Source organism: Sminthopsis crassicaudata, chromosome 3 (genome assembly GCF_048593235.1).
Source record: "Sminthopsis crassicaudata isolate SCR6 chromosome 3, ASM4859323v1, whole genome shotgun sequence".
NCBI classification, from domain to species: Eukaryota; Metazoa; Chordata; class Mammalia; order Dasyuromorphia; family Dasyuridae; genus Sminthopsis; species Sminthopsis crassicaudata.
The window spans coordinates 441,371,263-441,391,960 of NC_133619.1; the positions used below are offsets into that span (position 1 = coordinate 441,371,263).

A 20,698-nucleotide genomic window follows, 5' to 3' on the forward strand; every position below is an offset into this window, starting at 1 on the left:
CTAGATGTATCATCATTGAGTTTGAGAAAGGGAACCTCAAAAGTTTGGAGTCACAGACTGCTATGATGAGGTATCTCAAAAGAATTTGCAGGCTTGAACTCATCTTCTTAGCCAAGGGGCAAAGCTTTATTGCAATTGTAATGCCATTACAAGTGGAATGAATTGTAAGGGAATTCAGCAGAGAAATAGAAGCAAGGAAAGACATTTATCCAGCTTCTATCATAGATATGCTAATTCTATGGCTCCTAGAAAGGAAGGAATTTGGCATTCATTGACCAAATTATTACTGACCAGATTACTAGTTAGCAATGAATTGAGGAGTGGTTTCCGGAATTTGGTTATCACTGACCAACAGATTATCTATCTGACAGTCAGCAATGAATTGAGGAGTGGTCTCTGGAATCAGTCAGATTGTCAGAAAAATAGCATTCCTAGGTTTTGTGTGTGTGTGTGTGTGTGTGTGTGTGTGTGTGTGTGTGTGTAGGGGACAAAATCAGAGCCCTTTGGAATCAGATAGATTGCCAGAACAGAAGTCCTAAAATCAAGGGATCACAAAATCATATTACATCATCATGATATGTAAATGTAAAAGAATACTACTTTGCCATGAGAAATGATGAAGGGAATAGTTACAAAGAAAACTGGAAAGTTCTGTATGATTTGATACAAAGTGAAATAAGTAGTCTGGAGAACAATTAATATAATAAAACCAACACTAAAAACTTAACAACTTTTTGAAAGTCTTCAGGATCTGATTAGTGCAATGACCATTCATAATTCGAGTAGATTGATAACAAAGCATGTTATCTACTTCTTGACAGAAAAAGTAATAAACAGTCAAAAGAAGAATCAGTTTAAAGTGTAAACTAATCTGAATGATTTTATAGAAGTATATGGTAGAAAACTAAGAGGAGTGTTGCCTCGTAAAAGCAAGAAGCAGAAAAAGGAATACGTTTGCAGAAAGTTTGGCAAGAAACCTAAATTAGACGAAAATGAAATTTATCTAATCCAAGGCTAATCTCTTCCAGTTGAAATCTGTCAGATAATTTATTAACATATAAGTATATTTGCTTGGATAGAGGTTCAAATAGTCAGAGGTGACTATAGTAGTTAAAACATCTTTACTGACCCAAGTAACTTCCAACTTACATTTCATAATGATCATGAAACAAAAAATGAAATTGCATAGTAATGTTTAATCTTAGTTTTTGTTGCTGTTGTTTGTTTTGGATAGAAGGCTTGAGCTGGTCAGGAAAACTTATGTTTAAACTCTGCTATGGACTAATTCCGTGACCTTAAGCAAGTCACTTAACTTTCATCTGCCTGTTTTCTAATCTGCAAAAAAAAAAAAGCTCCTGCTTTGCAGTGTTGTTGTGAGACTAAAATGAGGTTTATGTAAAATGTTTAGCAAACACAAATCAAATCTAATAATTCTTCTTTATTTCTTCCTTCATGTCTTTAAAAAAAACCCAGTAGCTATTTATTTTTCAAAATACATGCAAAGATAGTCTTCAACACTCATTTTTTGCAAAATTTGGAGTTCTGAATTTTTTCTCCCTCCATCTCTTGTTTTCCCCCTCCTCAAGACAGCAAGAAATCTTCAAAATGGAGTCAAGACAGCTGAGAGTAGACAGGACTTTGCCTGAACTTTCTGACTTTCCTCAGAATCAACACTAGATCAAGATTCTAAACAGATTTTGGATTGACAGAACCCACAAATAGTTGGACTGTAACAAATTTCCAGCAGAAGATATTTTGGAAGAACTTCAAGAAAGATCTGTCTCAATTGGGCAGGAATGGGGAGGGTGGTGGGGAGGAGAGAAGGAGACGTAGGATGCAGCTCAGAGCAGAGAGGCCCCAACCAGGGAATATAGTGGGAAGGTCTTAGCCAAAATACATCAACTTTGGCTACTCTGTCCTGGTTCTTTTTTTTTTTTTTTTAAACTTGTTTCATGTGTTGGTTTGGTCAAAGAATACATGACCACTAGGGTGTCAGCAATTACAAAGTTCAGATTTGTAGGTTATGTAAATTTTTTTTATTGAATCACATTATATTTAACTCTTATTATTTGTTCTTATATCACCTTCATTTTCAAATGTGTGATGAGAACTGGGGATTTACAGCAGGAAAAGATTTGGGGAGGAATGATTGCCATAGAGTATTCAAGTATTTGAATTTATATAATTCAAATATTTGATGCTATATAAAAATCATTTCTCCCTAAGTATTCGTCTCCAGGTCTACATCTCAGTTCCTACAACAAATCAACATAAAGCAAGATGTGGAACTTATCAGGCTACCTAATATTTCCTTGTAAAATATAGAAAGTCTGAAGGGATATGACAGGATAGATATATTTTTAATAAAGGGAGAACTAAGTCAAATCTTTGGATGATTTGAAATGAAAGCACAAGGCACAGAAAGAGAAGACCAGATGGGACAATTTAGTGAAGCCACTAATCTTAAAGTGCTATATAAGTACTAGCTATTTATTGTTTGTTTTTGGTTGTTTTTTTGTTTGTTTGTTTGTTTGGTGTTTTTCTTTTCTTTTTTTTTTTTTGCCAAAGCACTATAAAAATGCTAGAGACTGATGAATCCTTAAAAAAAAAAACAACTTCCTAAAATCAACTATTTTCACCTTGTTACTAATCTTAATGATTCCTCTTTTTTTCTTTCTTTGGCAATCAGGTTTAAGAGACTTGACTAGGGTCACACAGCTGTGTCTTCCTGACTCTTACCTCTACTGCTCTATCCCCTGCATCAACTAATTGTTCCAGTGTTACTCTTTCAATCCAGTCCATGATAAAGAAAGGACAATTTCTCTTAATTGGATTAAACAAAAAAACATCCTTTACTGCATTTAATAGTTAATTATCCAGTCCTACTATATATTTCTCTTCTTTGGGTTGACATGATAGTTTTTTATTTTTCCTTGTTCTCTTAAAAAAAAAACTTTATTTTCAAAATATATGCAAAAATAGTTTTCAACATTCAATCTTGCAAAACCTTGTGTTCCAATTTTTTCTCCCTCCCTTCTCCCCACCTCCTCATTGAGACAGCAAGTAATCCAATATATGTTAGACATGTACGATTCTTCTATAAATATTTCCACAATTATCAGGCTGCACAAGAAAAATCAGATCACAAAGAAAAAAAAGAGAAAGAAAACAAAATGCAAGCAAACAACAAAAGTGAAAATGCTATGTTGTGAACTACATTCAATCTCTACAATCCTTTCTCTGTGTGCAAATGGCTCTCTCCATCACAAGACCATGGGAACTGGCTTGAATCACCTTGCTTTTGAAAAGAACCATGCCCATAATAATTGATCATCACATAATTTTGTTGTTGCTGTGTACAATGCTTTCTGGTTCTATTCACTTAACTTTGCATGTCATTAAGTCTCTCCAGGCCTTTCTGAAATCATCCTGCTTATTATTTCTTATAGAATAATTATATTCCATAACATTCATATAGTATAACTTATTCAGCCATTCTCCAACTGATGGACATCTATTCACTGTCCAGTTCCTTGTCACTTTAAAAAGGGCTGCTAAAAATATTTTTGCACATATGGGCCCTTTTCTCTTTTTTATAATCTCTTTGGGATACAGGCCCAATAGAGATACTGCTTTAATTTAAAAAAAAAAAAGAAATGAGACTGTTACCAGAAACACTGGCTGTAAAGATTTTTTCCCAGCTTTGTACTTCCCTCTTAATCTTATTTTTGTTGGTTTGTGCAAAAACTTTTTAACTTAATGTAATCAAAGTTGTCTATTTTGCCCTTCATAACGTTCTTAGTTCTTCTTTGGTTATAAATTTCTCGTTTCTCCAGAGATGACAGATAATTTCTTGTTCTACTAATTTGTTTATGGTATCATTTTATGATCAAATCATGTACCCATTTTGATCTTACTTTGGTATGGAGTGTGAGATGTAAGTCTAAGCTGATTTTCTTATATATTATTTTCCAATTTTCCCAGCAACTTTTGTTAAATAGCGAGTACCTATTCCAGAAGCTCGAGTTTGAGGTTTTGTCAAATACTAGATTACTATAGGCTACTCAGTGTTTATTAAACCATCATCTATATGACACCCCTAACTGTAGGTGTATTCTAAGGTTTTCTCTTGGGCCCTCTTCTCTTCTTTCTCTACACTTTCACTCCATGACTTCATTAGTTCTCATGAGTCAAATCATCATCTCTATGCATATAACTTCCAGATCTATGTACCAGTTCTATTAACTCTTCTGAACTACAGTCTGTGATTACTAAAAAACTCTTCATTATCTGACCCCTGCCTACCTTTCTGGTCTTATACTTTCATCCCCTCCACACACTACAATACCCAGCCTAATTAATGTTTCTTGCACATAACATTCCATATTAATGTACATCTTATATTCAGTTGGCCTTACACATTGATAGAAAAGACAGTGCATAGATGGTGATTTGAAAGAAGCCAGAACAGAACTGGGACATATTGTAGAGAAGATGACTGCTTAAAATGTGCATTTCTTGAGTCTGGCACCTTAGACTAACATATAAGCCTTCCCTGAAACTTCAAATTCCCAGGATTGTTGTGAGGATCAAATAAGATGGCAATTGTCAAGAATTTAGCATAGTATCTGGCACTCATGTTTTTCTTCATAATTCCCTAAAATGTTACCTGAAAGAAGCAGTAAGGAGAGTTATCTTCTATCCTTCTCTCATTAGTTTACTGGTTTCATGGTATCTAAGGTGAAAGTCCATCTAGTACAACCCTTCCCTATTTAAACAAGAAACTCTTCTATAGCAGGCTGGAAAATGGTTTCCTACACTGCTGAGTTGTGCTTACATTCAACCAAAATTTACTTCCCTGTAGTTTCTACCCATTTCCTTTCATTTTGTCCTACATCAAAAATCGACTAGGTCAAAGCCCAATTGGGACATCTGGTCATCTTCATCAGATGCCCCGCATCACCACCGCCCCTCCCTGCTTTTCTTTCCCCTGCAAAGTAATATTCATGTTATTCATGGAAGCTTTGGCACTGCAGCTAAGAAGGATTCTGCCAAAAAATAAAAAAGACAATTCTCCACAAAAACTATGGATCCTCCCCCAAATCATCAACTGACATCATTTTTAAAAACATATAAAATTTTATTAAACCATTTAACACCCTTTAGGTCCTCAAAGACAATTACTATATAAATACAACACCAAAGACAACATTTTCATTAAACAGATTGGCTAAACGGATAGGGACTCTTTAATAAATCTGCACATAGGCTTCTTCAATCAATAGAATTTATAATATCCACATCAGTTTATGATAATATTCATTAACATGTGGTTTTCTTTATACCATTACTACACAGACAGCTATACATACATACATACATACATACACACACATACGTGCATACATATATATATATATATGTGTGTGTGTGTATCACAGTATCATAGATTTAGAGCCAGAAGAGACATCAGAAGCCATCTATAGTCCAATACTCTCATTCTGTAGAAGAGAAAATAATGGATAAAGGAGATTAAATGATGTGTTAAAAAATCACACTGGTAGTGTTAGTGTTACAGGTTGGATTTGAACTCAGGATTTCTGTTTTCTGTCTAGACCCGGCACTATTTTCACTTTATAGACAAGTAAAGTAACAATTTATTTTAGCATTGGCTTACTGCCAAATCTGCTCGAGTTTTACAATTTTAGGACAGAATATGTATATAAAAAGTACTCAGCTTACATATAAAGAACCTCACTCTTGGTGAGGTTTCTTACACATGGTGTCAAGAAGTCAAGAAAGATATGTCTTCTGAAAGGTGAGGGAATGATTATTAAATGGCTTCTAAATGGTCTTTTTCAGCTCAACAACATTTCTTTAGATTACTAATTCAACCTTTTTCAAAACAAAAAGTCCACACAAAATCTTCCAAAAACACTTTTTGCAAAACAAACTTAAACATGACTGAAGGAAAGGCTTAACTGTGAGGTCCTTGAAAGCAGGCACTGGGTTTTTTGGGAGGAAGTTTTAGTCCTTCTTTATATCCCCAGTATTAAGCACAGTGCATGACATACGGTGAATGGTTAATGAGTAAATACTTGTTGACTTGATTTGATTTCAACAAAGACTTTGAGGCCCAAATAGATCCATCTTGAAGTACAAAGTTATGCTTCTCTGAAACATCTTAGAAAAAGGAGTTTGATCACAGTCAACATTTTGTTCTTGAATATGATTTGAGGTATCCCAAACTCTATAGTCTTTTTTTCCCCCTGGTACCTGGCACTTGTCTTTCTCTTGGGGATATTCTTACTCAGTTCTCTTATTGTACTTTTTGTTTATAAAATCATTGAATTAGTCTGCACTTAGATACAGTTTGTATTTAATTGTATTTGGGATAGCACCAAGCAAACAGCAGACACATCACTGCTTCATTATAATCTTAATCTTGACCTATTGCTAACAACAAAAGTATATTTGCTCTGAATTCCTCAGAAGAATTATATTAAATGTTGTTATTTATCATGCTTCGGGAAGAATGCTTTCTTCAGTTAGCAGATACAGGAAAATACAACAATTCAATAATATGCATAAATTTTTATCTCATTAAGATTTACACAGGAAATAATCACTCTTACTATTTCAGTGTTACATATTACAATAATAGGGACAGAAAGATATTTTTCACTCTATTCTTCTTGTTCCTAATTTCAAAACATCCAAGATAATTATTTCTTTTCTATTAAGGACGTCCCTTTTTTTTTTTTTTTTTTTTTTTTTTTTTTTGATAATGGGAATTGGCTGGGTTTTTTTTAACCTCCCAGTTCTACTGCCTACTTCACTAAGCTGGGAGTATTTGACATCTGTTGACATCTGTCTTTCTTTAGCCCTAAAGATTGTAGATTTGGTTTTTATTTTTAAATTTTTAAAGGCAGAATTTTAAAGGCAAGATTAATGTCTCTCATCATATGGGAGTAGGCTAAATCTGGACAAGAAGACTGTTAAAGATATTCATTTAAATGACCAAAGCTGAACTCAAATATTAAAACCTTTCTGTACTTGAATATGTTTATGATTCTTCAGACTATTTCCTTCCCTTTTGTATTTGCCAGAATTAAATGTCTTTGAAGCTGAAGTAAGGAAATGTGTTGAACATGTGGATGGAAAGCAATTGGGTCTCTGAAACAGGAACCACACAAAAATCCTCCCTTTGCTTAGGCTACCTTTTATTCCACATCTTGAACAAAGGGAGTCTTCAGTAATCTCCAAGGACCCTGATTCAGATCTGTTATGACAGAGAAGGATGAATGCTCCATTATCTTGAACTAGAAATTTGGCAGAAGGCTCATTCTCTCCAGCTATTAAGAAACTTACCAAGATCAGTAGATACTTCCTGGACTTTCATATCAACATCTGAAGTAAAAAGAACTGCCATTACGAAGGGCATATCCAATCAGCTGCATCAGTGTGAAGCAGTAGTTTACAAAAGGATTCTGACAAAATGAGGGCAGAGGATGATCCACCAAATGTGGGGAGAGCCCAGGTCCAATCATCCCATCTGTGACAGTAAAATTTTATATCTTCAATCAAGATTAAACTTGGTTGTCTGATCAGAAATGAAGAGACCCTATTTCTCCAAATCCAGATTTATAACAAAACTTGTCAGATCAGTCTATGATACAAATAACCAGCACCCTGTGGGAAACAACACTACAAAGAGTGTATAAGGGAACTAGCACCTAATCTTGATAATGTATACAAATACAGCTCCTATAACACATATATAAAACTTTTTTTTTTAAATCCTGATTAACAGGTATTTTTGGCTCAAAAATAAGTCTTTACCCATAGCTATAAACCTCCCCCACTTCAGGGCACAGAGATTAAAAGAGGTATCCTCTATCTTTTCTATATTTTGCTTATTCCTGGGAGAAGGGAAAAAAGGGCAAGGAGAAGATGGGCGTTTGGGGCACATAGTTTCTACCATTGAGAGCTTTGTTATGTTTTCTGTACAAGCTCTTTTCATAAAAGTATTAGAGATTTAACCTGCATCTGACTGCTGGGTTTTTCCTGCTGTTTCCCGGGCTATGTCTCTTTTGGGTTCCACTGGGGAAACATAGTGGTATAAGAGATGTTGGAATGACAAGTGGCATGTTTGAGAGCACAGAGGGGTACAGCATTTCTTTCTGCTATAGACATTCTTTCCACTAGTTGCCATCAAGGAAAGAATAAAAACTGGGCTCATAATGCAAGAAAGTCAGCTGGAACTTCAGCCTTAGTCTGGGCTTAACCATAGCTCAGTGCTTTGTCAAAAGTTTCAGGAGCTACAACTCAAAGAGTAAAGTTGTTCTCCATTCCCTTCCTCATCATCACCATTATCATTATCACCATTATTATCATAATCTTTTTCTTCTTCTTGTCCCCCCCCCCTTTTTTTTTTAACAACTGCTCTTGTTTTCATCTTCTTCCACAGCACCACATACCATCTGGTAAACATAGCAGCTGAAGACTCTGTTGGGTTTTTGTTCTATGTGCAAAACTAAGTCTCTGTCGAAATAAACTTCATGGCTGTATGTCTGTAATTGAGAAAACAACCATGAATGGAAACTTCATTTCACATACCTCTATTTTCTTTTAAAATAATCACATAAAATCTTTCCATTAAAATATCAACAGAAGAGACCAATGATCAGAATATCAAATGCAATTATATATCAAACACTTTGATCCAGCAAATATTTATATAAGCACTTATTACCCATTACATATGGTAATCCCTTCTACATCCTGGGGATTAGGGATACAGCACCCCTTTGATCTGGAAAATTCACATAAACAATTTTGACCTCTTCATACTAGAGAAATCTGGATTATTATTATAATAAAAATAAAGTATGTTGATATTATATATATATTCTATGCATTTCTGAATTTCTTTTTTTTTTCCCACTGAGGCAATTGGGATTTAAGTGACTTTCCCAGGGTCAAACAGCTAGGAAGTATTGTATCTGACTTGAACTCAGGTCCTCTTGATTTCAGAGCCAAGGCTCTATTCACTATGCCATCTAGCTGTCCTCCATTTCTGAATTTCTAAGCTTTTTCTGTGTCAATTGCTAACTTTTGCATGTCATCTGTAGCTTCTGCAAAATTCCTATTTAATTTCTTTTATGAACTTGAAATATATCAAGACTGCAATGAGGAAAGTTGTGATATGGTAGGGATAAATATAGTTTACAAAGCCCCTCATAAATCATCCTGCTTGGTTCTTAGAACAACCTTATAAGGTAGACACAAGGAAGGTGTTATTTCCATTTCAAGGATGAAGAAATTCAGACTCCAAGTTGTTAAAGTAACTCACTCAGGATCACATAGTCACTAAGTGGTGATGGCAGAACTCAAATTCAGAACTTCTGACTTATGTGAAATATTATTTTTCTTATAAGCTGCTATTCAATATGTTCTTAGCAGCTATCAAGACACAGGGGAAAGGACATTGTTTTCAACCTTCACAGAAGCAGAGATTACCACCACAGGAAAGCCATCAAATAAAACAGAGATGATCAAAGTCCCTGCCTCAAGATGCTACTGTTTGAAAGAAACCAAACAGAATAGAGATCAGAAAAAAAAGACAGGTGATAATGTGAGGGACTAGAAAATCATACGTTAAGTGAGAGAAAAAAATACAACTCTCCTTTTAGGAGTGAGTTCCCTGCTGAGGAAAAAGTACTCATTATATTCTTCCTGCAGGATTTTGGATCCTGTTCATGCTTTCATTAGTAGTTGTAGAGAGTCTGTTTAGAATGCAGCACAATGCCAGACACACCCTGCCATAAATGTCAGATTAGAGAGAGGTTCCGAGGCTTGGCTTTAGTGGTCTTTACTCACCACATCCCATGATTCCACTAATGGAATGCTCTTGAGTAATGTCCCATGTTCATTACAGTGGAAATCCAGGTGAGCTTTTCCGTCAGTGTCCAGCTGAGTAACTGCCACCACAGAGAGCAAATCCAATTCATCTTCGTAGTCTACAATTTTGAAAGTCTTGATGACAGAAGGGGGATGGATGATGTGGAAGGGAGAAAAGTAACTCTGGTTATTTAGTTATAATCTCTGTGTTCATGCTTAATGTATTTTGTTTCTTCTGAAAAATGAGGAAGAATAGGCAGAAGGGAGAGAGGTAGGATATTCTGGAATGCCTATTCCTGCATCAAGAAACATATCATAGCCACAAGATTGTTAATAGTTAAGTAGCATCCTGTAAAGATCCTGATGATCTCAGGTGCTACTATTTCCTGTGCATTTCAGTGGAAAAATTATGGTTGAGAGCAGGTAAGCAAGAGCAAAGTAGGAAAGGATGGAAAGAGTAATTGATATATACCCCAATATTTTGGCAGTGGTATCTGGTTGTTATCCTTATCTTGTCTGTTCTATTATGACTAATTAATTACTAATTGGAGTAAATATAAACTGAGGTCAATTCTCTATGGAGTTTTATTAGACAGATGAAAATGATGTACTAATATCTATGGATCACTGTGCAGGGTCTTGTAATCATGTGAAAGTCTTAAATATTCACTATGGGCATGGCTTACCTACCAAGCAGTATACCTACCAACACTCCTTTACAATAATAGCAGAAAATATTAATAATTAATAAAATTAATAACAACCAAACCTCATTTTAATACTATCTAAACTCCACTGCAATATGAAGGTGGCTATCCCTTCATTTTCCAAGACAAGCTCTCTTTGCCTAGCAATTCATGAAGGATGACAAATTTGGTGATCATAAAGCTACTCAGCTACTCATTTCATTTTTTTTAGCAGCTCTGTTAGAAAGTTGTATCATATAGTGAACCACAATACAAGTATATATTTTATAAAACATAATACACACACACACACACACACACACACACACACACACACACACACACACACCCCTCCCATTCACTGGTTTTGCTTATAGACGTTCTTTGAATATTTAAAGCCAGGTAATCATGAGTTTCCTTTCTCTCTCACTTTCCTTATATAAAACCAACCTTAGTTCCTTCAATTGTTTCTTGTATAGCATAGTTGCTAAATTCTTCACTGTACTGACAACCCTCTTCTGTACTAATTCCAATTTATCAATTTCCCTCAAAATAAGGTGTCTGGAACTGAACACAATGCTTCAAATTTGGTCTGTGCAGTGTAGAATACAGTAGGACAATAGTTGCTTTGATAGGTAAACTCTACTATTAATGTAGTTGAAAACCACATAAGTTTTTTTTGGCAGTTATTTGACAATATTGACTAATACTGAGTTTGAAGTCAACTAAAACCCCTTGAAATCGACTAAAATTCCTTTGAGATGAATCAAACTAGATTTCTATTTGGGCAACTGATTTTAGAATCTAAATGTCAGAATTTAAATTTTTTCTTGGTCATTTTGAACCATTCTTCTGGTCTGAGATGTTTCTTGACTTTTCACTTATTTCAAATGGTTTAATGCAAAACCTTTAGAATGCTTTATCACTTGGCAATAGACTTGAAAAGAAAAATGGACATTTCTTCAAGGAATAAGAATTAAAAAGTACTATCTTCTAATCAACACTCAACAACTTAGGCCAGAGACTACACTGACCTAAATACTGGGAAATACAACCCTTCCCCACACTGTTAGAAACAGTTAGACAAACTCTACTAAATCATCAGTTTTCAATCTATATCTTTCCTTATTTTTCTAGGACCTTTACAGATTTTCACAGGTGTGGCAGGGAAAATATTTCCTAGTATCCCCAGTCTTTTTTCCTTTAAAGGTACTAAGGTTGTTCTTGAGGCTTATTGGATCAAAGGACTAACGCATGGCTTGTTGATGTGCTTCTTGGTCACATTAAAGCACCACTACTATCAATTAAAAAAAGTACAGGAAACACAGAGAAAGAGAAATTGTGCTTAATTGAGTCAATGCAGTCTTTTCCACAAAATATACTTTCCTTGCTCTGAATGTCCTTCCTCAATAACTATTAGGTATAAGTGTCTAATTTAATTCCAATACTGAACCCAAGATATCAGCCTGACCTGGTCATTATACCAGGAACATGCACATATTTATAAAACGAATATATTATGACAAATTGGTTCTATTCATCACCTGTGGTTAAATTCCTACCTCTTGTTCTGGGTCATCATCCAACAGATTAAAACGTTTTTTCACTACTCGTCCAGAAGCTGTAACAGTTAATAAGCTTTTGGTCTAAGATTCAGAGAAAGAAACAGATATGAAAGACTTTAGCACATGCACAGAATAAATATGTCAATCTGCCTTTAGAAAATGAACTCATGCTCCACACTGTATTCAACAATGTTTTTAATCAACAGAAAACAGAATTCAGATTTTTCCCCACTAATATATTTAGTATAAAAAGTTAATATCTAGAAGTTTACAAATGTTTTTTGTTTTTTGCAATCCACCATTACCAAGGTTACTGCCAAGAAAGGGGAACAAGAAATATGAGGAAAAAGGATCATACAATGAGTTCATCACTGATCTTTTTTTTTCTTATGCATTAGTATGTCACAGTAGTTCTCAAAATTTCTGGTCCTCAGGACTACTTTATAAATTCTTAAAATCACTGAAGATCCACAAAGAGCCTTTTGTTTGTACATGTTATATCTACCAATATTTACTAAATATTTACAATTGTTAGAAATGGAAATGTCTTATTACTACTATTACAAAAACAATTCTGACCTTACAGATCCCCTAAAAAGACCTCAGGTTGGGAACCCAAAGTCTCTAGCCACAAGTCTAGAATAATACAGATAAAGTGTATGCACTTTTAGGAATTTTGTTCCCCAAAATACCACTTAAATAAGGAAAAGAGCTCCTGAGGCCAGACCTAACTATATGGCTCTTGAGAACCTCTAAATCTAAGGTAACCCAAGAATAAAAATTAACAATAGGATACAAAGGCAGATGTTTAGCAGTGAAAACAAAAAAGAACAGAAATCACAAGTAAAAGATGAATTCACTATAATCAACTTCTAAATCACACCTATGCATCTAAAGTCCAAAGGATAGATTATTCTTGTAATCAGTATGGAAAGGTCTACAAGTCATGCCCAGTTCTTTTTGGCCAAATTCATATGCACATAATAATATGATATTTCAATATAAAAGACAATGGTATAAAAATAATTTTATAGTACTATTGCCTTACTTTTTCCTCTCTGTCAGCCACAATGACAAAATCTTCAACGACCTGATGCTGGGTCTTGCTATTTTCTATTTCTTTTAATTTCAAAATTCTGAAAAAGAAAACAAAAAAGAGTATTATAAAATTCGAAGGCTCTTTCTAAATGTCAAAATCAATTCAGGTCAGCAAATGAAGATCACAGTAAAAACATCAAACGGCTTATAATTTTTCCCTAGTTTCTTTTTGTAATACAAATATAATTATTAAGTTCATGCCTTCAATATTTTAAAGGCTTACAAATACTAAATAGGGAAAAGAACTAAAAAAGTAAGTGCTGTTGACATATTTGAAAAATACAGCAATAATTTTGCATATAATTGAAGAACTTGCCAAACTGAGGTGAGAAAATTTACTCTGAAAACTGAATTATTTCCATTTTGCCTAAGATTTTCTACTTCAATAATGGCCCTGTAAAAGATTTTTGTGGTTTAGTCCTTATGGATTTGCAGATAAAATGAGGCCTGTAAGAATGACACTAATAGATTGTTTCAAACATGACTGAAATAATAACTAAATTGAATTGGAGGCTTGTTTTTTAAGTAGTTTATGTCAAAGAGAAAGGACAATATTTAAACTTATCTGACTTACTCATTTCACTCTCTTTTAGTTACATGCAAAGTCTAGAGTTTGGCCATTTAAGTTTTCTGAATGAAGATAGACCCACATATAGAGTTAAGTAACAACAACAAAATTAAATTTCTATATCCACCTATGAAATCCCAAAGGACTATGCTAAAGGGACATAATAAGAGACAGGAAAAAAGGGATTCTGGGTAAAAATAGATAAAAATGATGGAGTTGGAATGAAGAAGTCCTGAGTTTAAATCCTGCCTCAGATATTTACTTACTATGTGACCCTGGGTAAGACACTCAAGATCAATTTTTTTTCAGTTGTAAAAATGAGGGTATGTTATGAAGATCAAAGGAAATAACCTATGTATAGTGTTTTCCAAATCTTATAATACTATTAAAATCTTTATTATTATTATTTTTATATGATTTTATATGATGATTTTTATGATTTTTCTTCTCCTCCTCCTCCTTCTCTTCTTCCTCCTCCTAATTACTGGCAGCTTTTTAAAGCCTGAAAGAGGCCTATAATCTTCATGAACTTTATATATCTTTACCTCAAACACAAACTAATTTTAAATAAACTGATGACAAAGAATAAGAAGCACATTTTATATGAGGTAAAATATCTCATGGGACCCCAGTGTGATCATTAAGAAATAAAAGAAGAAAAACTCATTACTTTATTTTTTTCCTATTGCATCTTTTCTCTCATCTTTTAGAAGTCAAAGAGAAGCAATTAAGTTAGCCTAAAGACTGGAACAGGCGTAAGCAATCAACATGAACCTGTTTCCCTTCCTAATTTCAATCTATCAATGTTAGAGATATTTTACCTTCCCATGGAAAAGTAATCAAACAGTCATATTAAAGCTTTGGTGTGTTAGACCCAGAAAGCAAGATTACACTACAGAAAAGGGACCCTCCTTTCCAAAAAAGGAATGTTTTCTCTTTAGGTCAATATATCCTTTCCTCTCCAGTTATAAAGCCAGATCATATTGGTTTGTTTTCTCTATTTAGCACAATACTGTGACATTAATCCCTATCAGAGAAGCATAGCTAAATATTCATCTGACATGTTATTATTGACAAAAAGAAAACAAACAGACTCCTATTATCAAAGAGGAGAAAGCAACAAGTATTTTCTTTCTGTTAAGACTAAACATGGGGACTACAAATACAAACAAAAAGAAAGACAATCCTTCTCAAGAAATTTGCATTCTAATGGGAAGACCACATATAAATGGTACCTGAAAAGAGGGAGGAAGGGCAAACAAAACTACAAAACAAAACAGTTTCTTCAAACACTTACCCAAAAAGGTTAAAAAAGAGGGCCGAAAGAATAAACTCAAGTTTTCCTGAGGCCTGTCTTTCAAGTATGCTAGTTAGCATAGCACCAACTAATTATTTCTGCAGCTTCTTCAGTCTGAGTTACCTCATAAAAACAGAGATGCCAATAAATGCTATGAAAAGCTATCTTTATAGTTCTATGATGACTGACAATACTTACTTGATCTGATTTGGACCCACATGAATTATTCTCCCAGAGGCATCAGGATGGAAATATATCCAGTCAGATTCGAGTGAACAACAGTTCATTTCTTGGATCCCATTTTTTGCCTACAATTGGAAGAAAGAAATTAGGGGAAAGAGCAATCAATTATAATACCTTTTCATAATTATATTCATGCCTGCTCATAGGTCAATGTCTACATGTGCAATTACTGTTCAGTTAAGGGATACTAGGATTAACGTAAGGTTTCCAAACTAGAGGAAAACCCCCAAAACCAAAATTGGACAAATTCTAGATTATCTGCTTTGCAGTTTCATACATATTTCACATACTAAGAAAAAGATTTCAAGCAAGTATAAAAATGAGATGAAAAGAAAAACAAGAGCCAGAATGAAATTTTGTGTTATTCACTGAGGTATAAATAATCATGAAAATTTTCGGAGCTTATAATAATAGGTTCTATTGACAACATCAATCAGAAAATTATATAACACAAAAAGAGTAATTAAATGGGATGCTGCATAGAAAGTGCTTGAACAAGTCTAAAGTGGTACATACATGTCAATTCTCAGTCCCCATCCACCAGTGATTGGTTCACTACAGGGAAGCTAGCATTTATTCCATAATTTATAATCTGTAGTTGCCTGGGGCATTAATGCAGAGGGTTCACAATGTAAATATATATGTAGAGGTGAGGCATTGAAACCAGTTCTTCCTGACTCTAAGGCTAGCTTCCTTTCCATCGTTCAAGGCTGTCTCTCAGCAATTATGATGGTGATGGTTACTAATTATTATTATGTAAACTAAATATCAGGAAATACTTGCCACACAGCTCTATTTGAATCATGCATTCAATAATTTCTGAAAACACTTTCTTCAATTATGTTACTGTGCTAAGAATAGGTATGCTCTATATAAACATTCTTTTCTCTTCCCCACTTCTTCCCCAAGAGGCCAAAACACCTGGATTCAATCCCAGTTGGGCACCAATTAATTTCTGTATCTTTTCTCAAGATGTTTAACTGTGATCATCGTCTCGTGTGAAAATGGAGCAAAATCTTTTCTGTCAAAGTTACTGTCTAGTATGTAAATGTGCATAACATTCTTGAAAGTTAGAAAATATGAAGAATGATAAGTCCTAGGCAGAAGTCATTAAACATCAAAAAGGTTCTGGAAATAAAAACAGCTTAGTACAGCACTGATGTTATGTGGGAGGCAGGGTGGGAAGAGAGAAAAAAATACAACAAATTCTATATGAATAATTTTTAAAAGAAATAAACCCAAGCAGGAAAGAAGTTCCCTTTAGAATTTGTTCTTGCACATCTGCTTTAACATAAGTATCTTTAAGGGCAACTTGGTGGTGAAGTGGATAGAACACCAGCCCTGAAGTCAGGAGGACCTGAATTCAAATCTGACCTCAGATGCTAGCTGTGTAACTCTGGGCAAGTCACTTAACTCCAATTGCCTCCTGAGCAAAAAAAAAAAAAAAAAAAAAAAAAAAAGTATCTTTAAAATGAAAAGGTCTGATCACCAATACTTAATGTCTACTCTGGGAGGTAGGAAACAGAAAGAGCAAAGGAAATCAGGAAGCCTTATCCCACTACCTTTTCTCCTCTTCACACTGCTGCTCACCAGAACTATCATTAAAAAACCCTAGAGGTGTCAGGCCCCGTATTCTTTACAGAGGGGTTGGTGAGCAGATAAAACATTGAACAGTGCTTTAGGTGGTAGGAAATATTTTTCAGGAATATATACTTCTGCAATGGTAAGCACTTGCCAGGAAGCATTATGACACTGGTTTATTCTAGGAAGGTTGGACAAAATGAGTCACCCAGTACCAAGGAATGATCTTTGAGTGCACAAATATGGAAGATGCCTTTTTGTTTCTTCTTGTTAGGAGTGATGATGTAGTGCCACGGATAGCCTCCAATCTGAAATGTGTTCTCCAGAGAAGATACTTCAAAAAGCAGCGGAGGAGTATCTATAGAGATAGGAAAGAAAGGTACTATTTTACCTGTAGGATGGATTTTTAGATCACCTAGAGCCTTCAACTTAGAATTTCTGTTGAATGAACTTATAACATTCCATTATAATAAGTGAGAGGTAGAATGGATAGACAACAGGCCTTGGAGTCTTGAATGAAGATGCCCCTCAGACATAAATAGGCTGGATAACCCCACCCAAGGCCCTGAACTCAGTACCCCAGACAACTCTTTTAAAACTGGGTTCGTCATCTTTTTTATGTGTCAAGGACTCCTTTGGAAGCGGGGTAAAGCCTATGGACTCTTTCTGAGAATAAGGTTTTTAAATACATAAAATGAAATATAGAAGATTACAAAGAATACAAATTATCTTGACAGAGTTAAATGAAATATCAAACCAATTCAAAACCTCAGAACCACAGCTTTAAAATCTTTGCTGCAAGACAATAGATGGCAAAAGAATAACCTATAGGAAAGGTTTAGCATTTCTATAGCTAGCTACTCTGTTGTTTTAAATGTGCAAAGCAAATTATACAAGCTACTTCACCAACAACCATCCTAAGAGGTTGATGTTAGTAATACCACTGCTATCCAGATGGCAATAACAGAGGATAAGAGATATTGAATGACTTGTCTCACATACAGTTTATGAGGGTATGAGACAGGATTCAAAATCAAGTTTTCCTGAATCCAAATCCAACACCATACTGAGTCATCTAGTTGCTTTCTAGATTTATAATCACTATTAAATTTAGTGTAATCACTAGTAAAGGTGAAGTTCAAAACAAAAATAAAGCTACAATGAAGGCAGAACATCTAAGGAAACAGATACATTTATAATAAAGTCACTACATATAAAAAAAAATTTGAAAGAACAAATGAGAAAGCCAAAAGGAAATGTACCTTTGAATAGAAGGCAGTCTCTCTATTTCATCTTTAAAAATTATCTACATCAGAGTTCATAAACAAAGGCCTCAGAAACTTCAAATAACTACAGTTAACTTTCTTTGACTAGAGTATAATAGAAGGAGGATATGTGAAGGAGATGAACTATAACTCAACAAATTTAATCCTTGGTGCAATGGAAAGGGGAAAGAATCAAAGAATTCCAAAGCATCTGACAAACACATAAAGCTAAAAATGTTTCTGAGCTTTATAGAATGGCAGCCATTCTTTGCAAAAACAATAACAGCTTTTTAAAAAAGGCACAAGACAATTTTGCGATATCATATTGTTTACCTTTTTAACATATGGGAAAAGGGTGGAAGAGAAAATGGAAGTAAAAATGTTGAAAAATGAATATAAAAATAAATAAAATATAATGACAAAAAAACTCCAATAGATAAATAGTCAAAAGATATGAATAGACAATTTTCAAATGAAGAAATTAAAGCCATCTATAATTATATGGAAAACAACACTTTAAATCATACTGATTAGAGAAATGCAAATTAAGACAGCTCCGAGGTATGACTTCACACCTATCATATTGGCTAAAATGACAGGAAAAAATAATGATAAATGTTGGAGGGGATGTGGGAAAACTGGGACATAATACATTGTTGGTAAAGTTGTAAACTGATCCAATAGAATCATTCTAGAGAACAATTTGGAAGTATGACCAAAGGGTTACCAAACTTTGCATACTCTTTGATCCAGCAATATCATTACTGGATCTGTATCATAAAAGAAAGAAAAGGAACTTTTGTAGTGGCAAGCAACTGGAAACTGAGCAGATGTTCTTCAATTGAGGAATGATTTGAGTAAATTATGGTATACGAATGTAATAGAATATTCTTGTTCTAAAAAAATTAGTGAGCAGGCTGATTTAAGAAAAGCCTGGAAAAACTTCATGAGCAGATGCTGTGTGAAGCAAACAGAATCAAGAAAGCATTGCAGTACAGAGTAACAGCAAGATTATTTGATGATCAACTATGATAGATTTGGCTCTTCTCAGGAATACAGTGATCCAAGACAATTCCAATAGGCTTGGGATGGAAAATGTCATCCACATCCAAAGAAAAGAGCTGTGGAGACTGAGTGCAGCTCAAAGCATATTATTTTATTTTTTTCTTTTTCTTTCTGGTGATTTTTCCCTTTTGTTTTGATTTTTCCTTCTTAACATGATTCATATGGAAATGTTATACATACACATATTTGTACATGTAGAAACTATATCATATTGCTTAACATCTTGGGGAGGAGGGAGGTAAGGGAGAGAGGAAAAAAAAATTGGTACTCAAAAATCTTATAAAAATAAATGTTTAAATGTTGATGAAGTGCCAATTCCAATACGCTTGTGATAAAGAAAATCATCTACATCCAGAAGACTATAGGGACTGAATGTGTATCACAATATAGTATTTTCACTTTTGTTGTTGTTGCTGTTTACTTGCTTTTTTTGTCTCTTTTCCTTTTTTGATCTGATTTTTCTTGTGTAGCATGATAAATGTAGAAATATGCTTAGAAGAATTGCATACTTTTTAACCTATACTGGATTACTTGCTGTCTAGGGGAGAGCGGAGGGGAGGAGGAAAATTTGGAACACAAAGTTTTGCAAGAGTGATGTTGAAAACTATCTTTGTATTTATTTTGAAAAATAAAAAAAAAAACTATTATTAAAAAATAAAACTCTGAAAAGAAAAAAATGAATGTTGAAAACCATTTTTACATATAAAATAAAATTTTAAAAAGACTTAAAAAGGAGAAAATTTTTATAAGTTTAATAGTGTAAATGAGGTATGAATTATGTATGTGTGTGTGTGTATACACAAAATGAGGTGTAAGATTATCTTTTTAATGTCATTTTTTCTGGTAATCTGATGAAGCCAATTCCATAATGATTTGGTTTTTTAATTTTAAATTAAAAAAAAAGTTAAATTTGAATTAGAGATTAGTGAAAATAAATATATAATTCCCCCTCTCTATCCAAGCTCACAAACTTCCTCAAATCTATTCATGAAGTTCTTAGAGATTTGTGGATCCTAACTTTAGAACCTTTATTATAATCTTATTTTTCTATAGAGAACATAAAACATCTTTATATGTCCTCAATTATCATTTTGTAAAAAACGAGAGATGTTGTTGGAAAAGATTATGAGGAAGCATCTAGATTAAGAATCCTCTATGGATAGATTTAGAAGGGCTATGAATTTGGATTAAAAAATTTTAAAAATTAGATCTATATGTTATTGGTTTCCTTTTAAACACATGTATTTTATCGGATGATTTTTTTTTTTTTTCAAGTGAGGCAACTGGGGTTAAGTGACTTGTCCTGGGTCACACAGCTAGGAAGTGTTAAGTGTCTGAGATCACATTTGAACTCAGGTCCTCCTGACTTCAGGGCTTGTGCTCTAGATACATTGTGGCACCTAGCTGCTCCTATCATATGAATTTTA

At 34.0% G+C, this 20,698-nt stretch overlaps 1 protein-coding gene across 2 annotated transcripts in view; it reads right to left on the reverse strand.

Annotated features, from left to right (window-relative positions):
- Positions 1-1,922: 1,922 nt before the first annotated feature.
- The window catches only part of DCAF17 (DDB1 and CUL4 associated factor 17), a 75,905-nt gene continuing 57,129 nt past the window's right edge, over positions 1,923-20,698 (reverse strand). Inside the window, exons 10-17 of one of the 2 annotated variants that reach the window (XM_074303134.1) lie at positions 17,157-17,299; positions 15,316-15,425; positions 13,203-13,290; positions 12,152-12,235; positions 9,883-10,038; positions 8,481-8,573; positions 7,372-7,410; positions 1,923-7,282 (exon numbers count right to left, since the gene is read on the reverse strand). In XM_074303134.1, the coding sequence (XP_074159235.1) occupies positions 7,399-7,410; positions 8,481-8,573; positions 9,883-10,038; positions 12,152-12,235; positions 13,203-13,290; positions 15,316-15,425; positions 17,157-17,299 (686 nt within the window). In that variant the 3' untranslated portion in view covers positions 1,923-7,282; positions 7,372-7,398. Of the gene's footprint in view, positions 8,574-9,882; positions 10,039-12,151; positions 12,236-13,202; positions 13,291-15,315; positions 15,426-17,156; positions 17,300-20,698 lie in introns of both variants that reach the window. The other variant, XM_074303135.1, reaches the window with a different exon arrangement.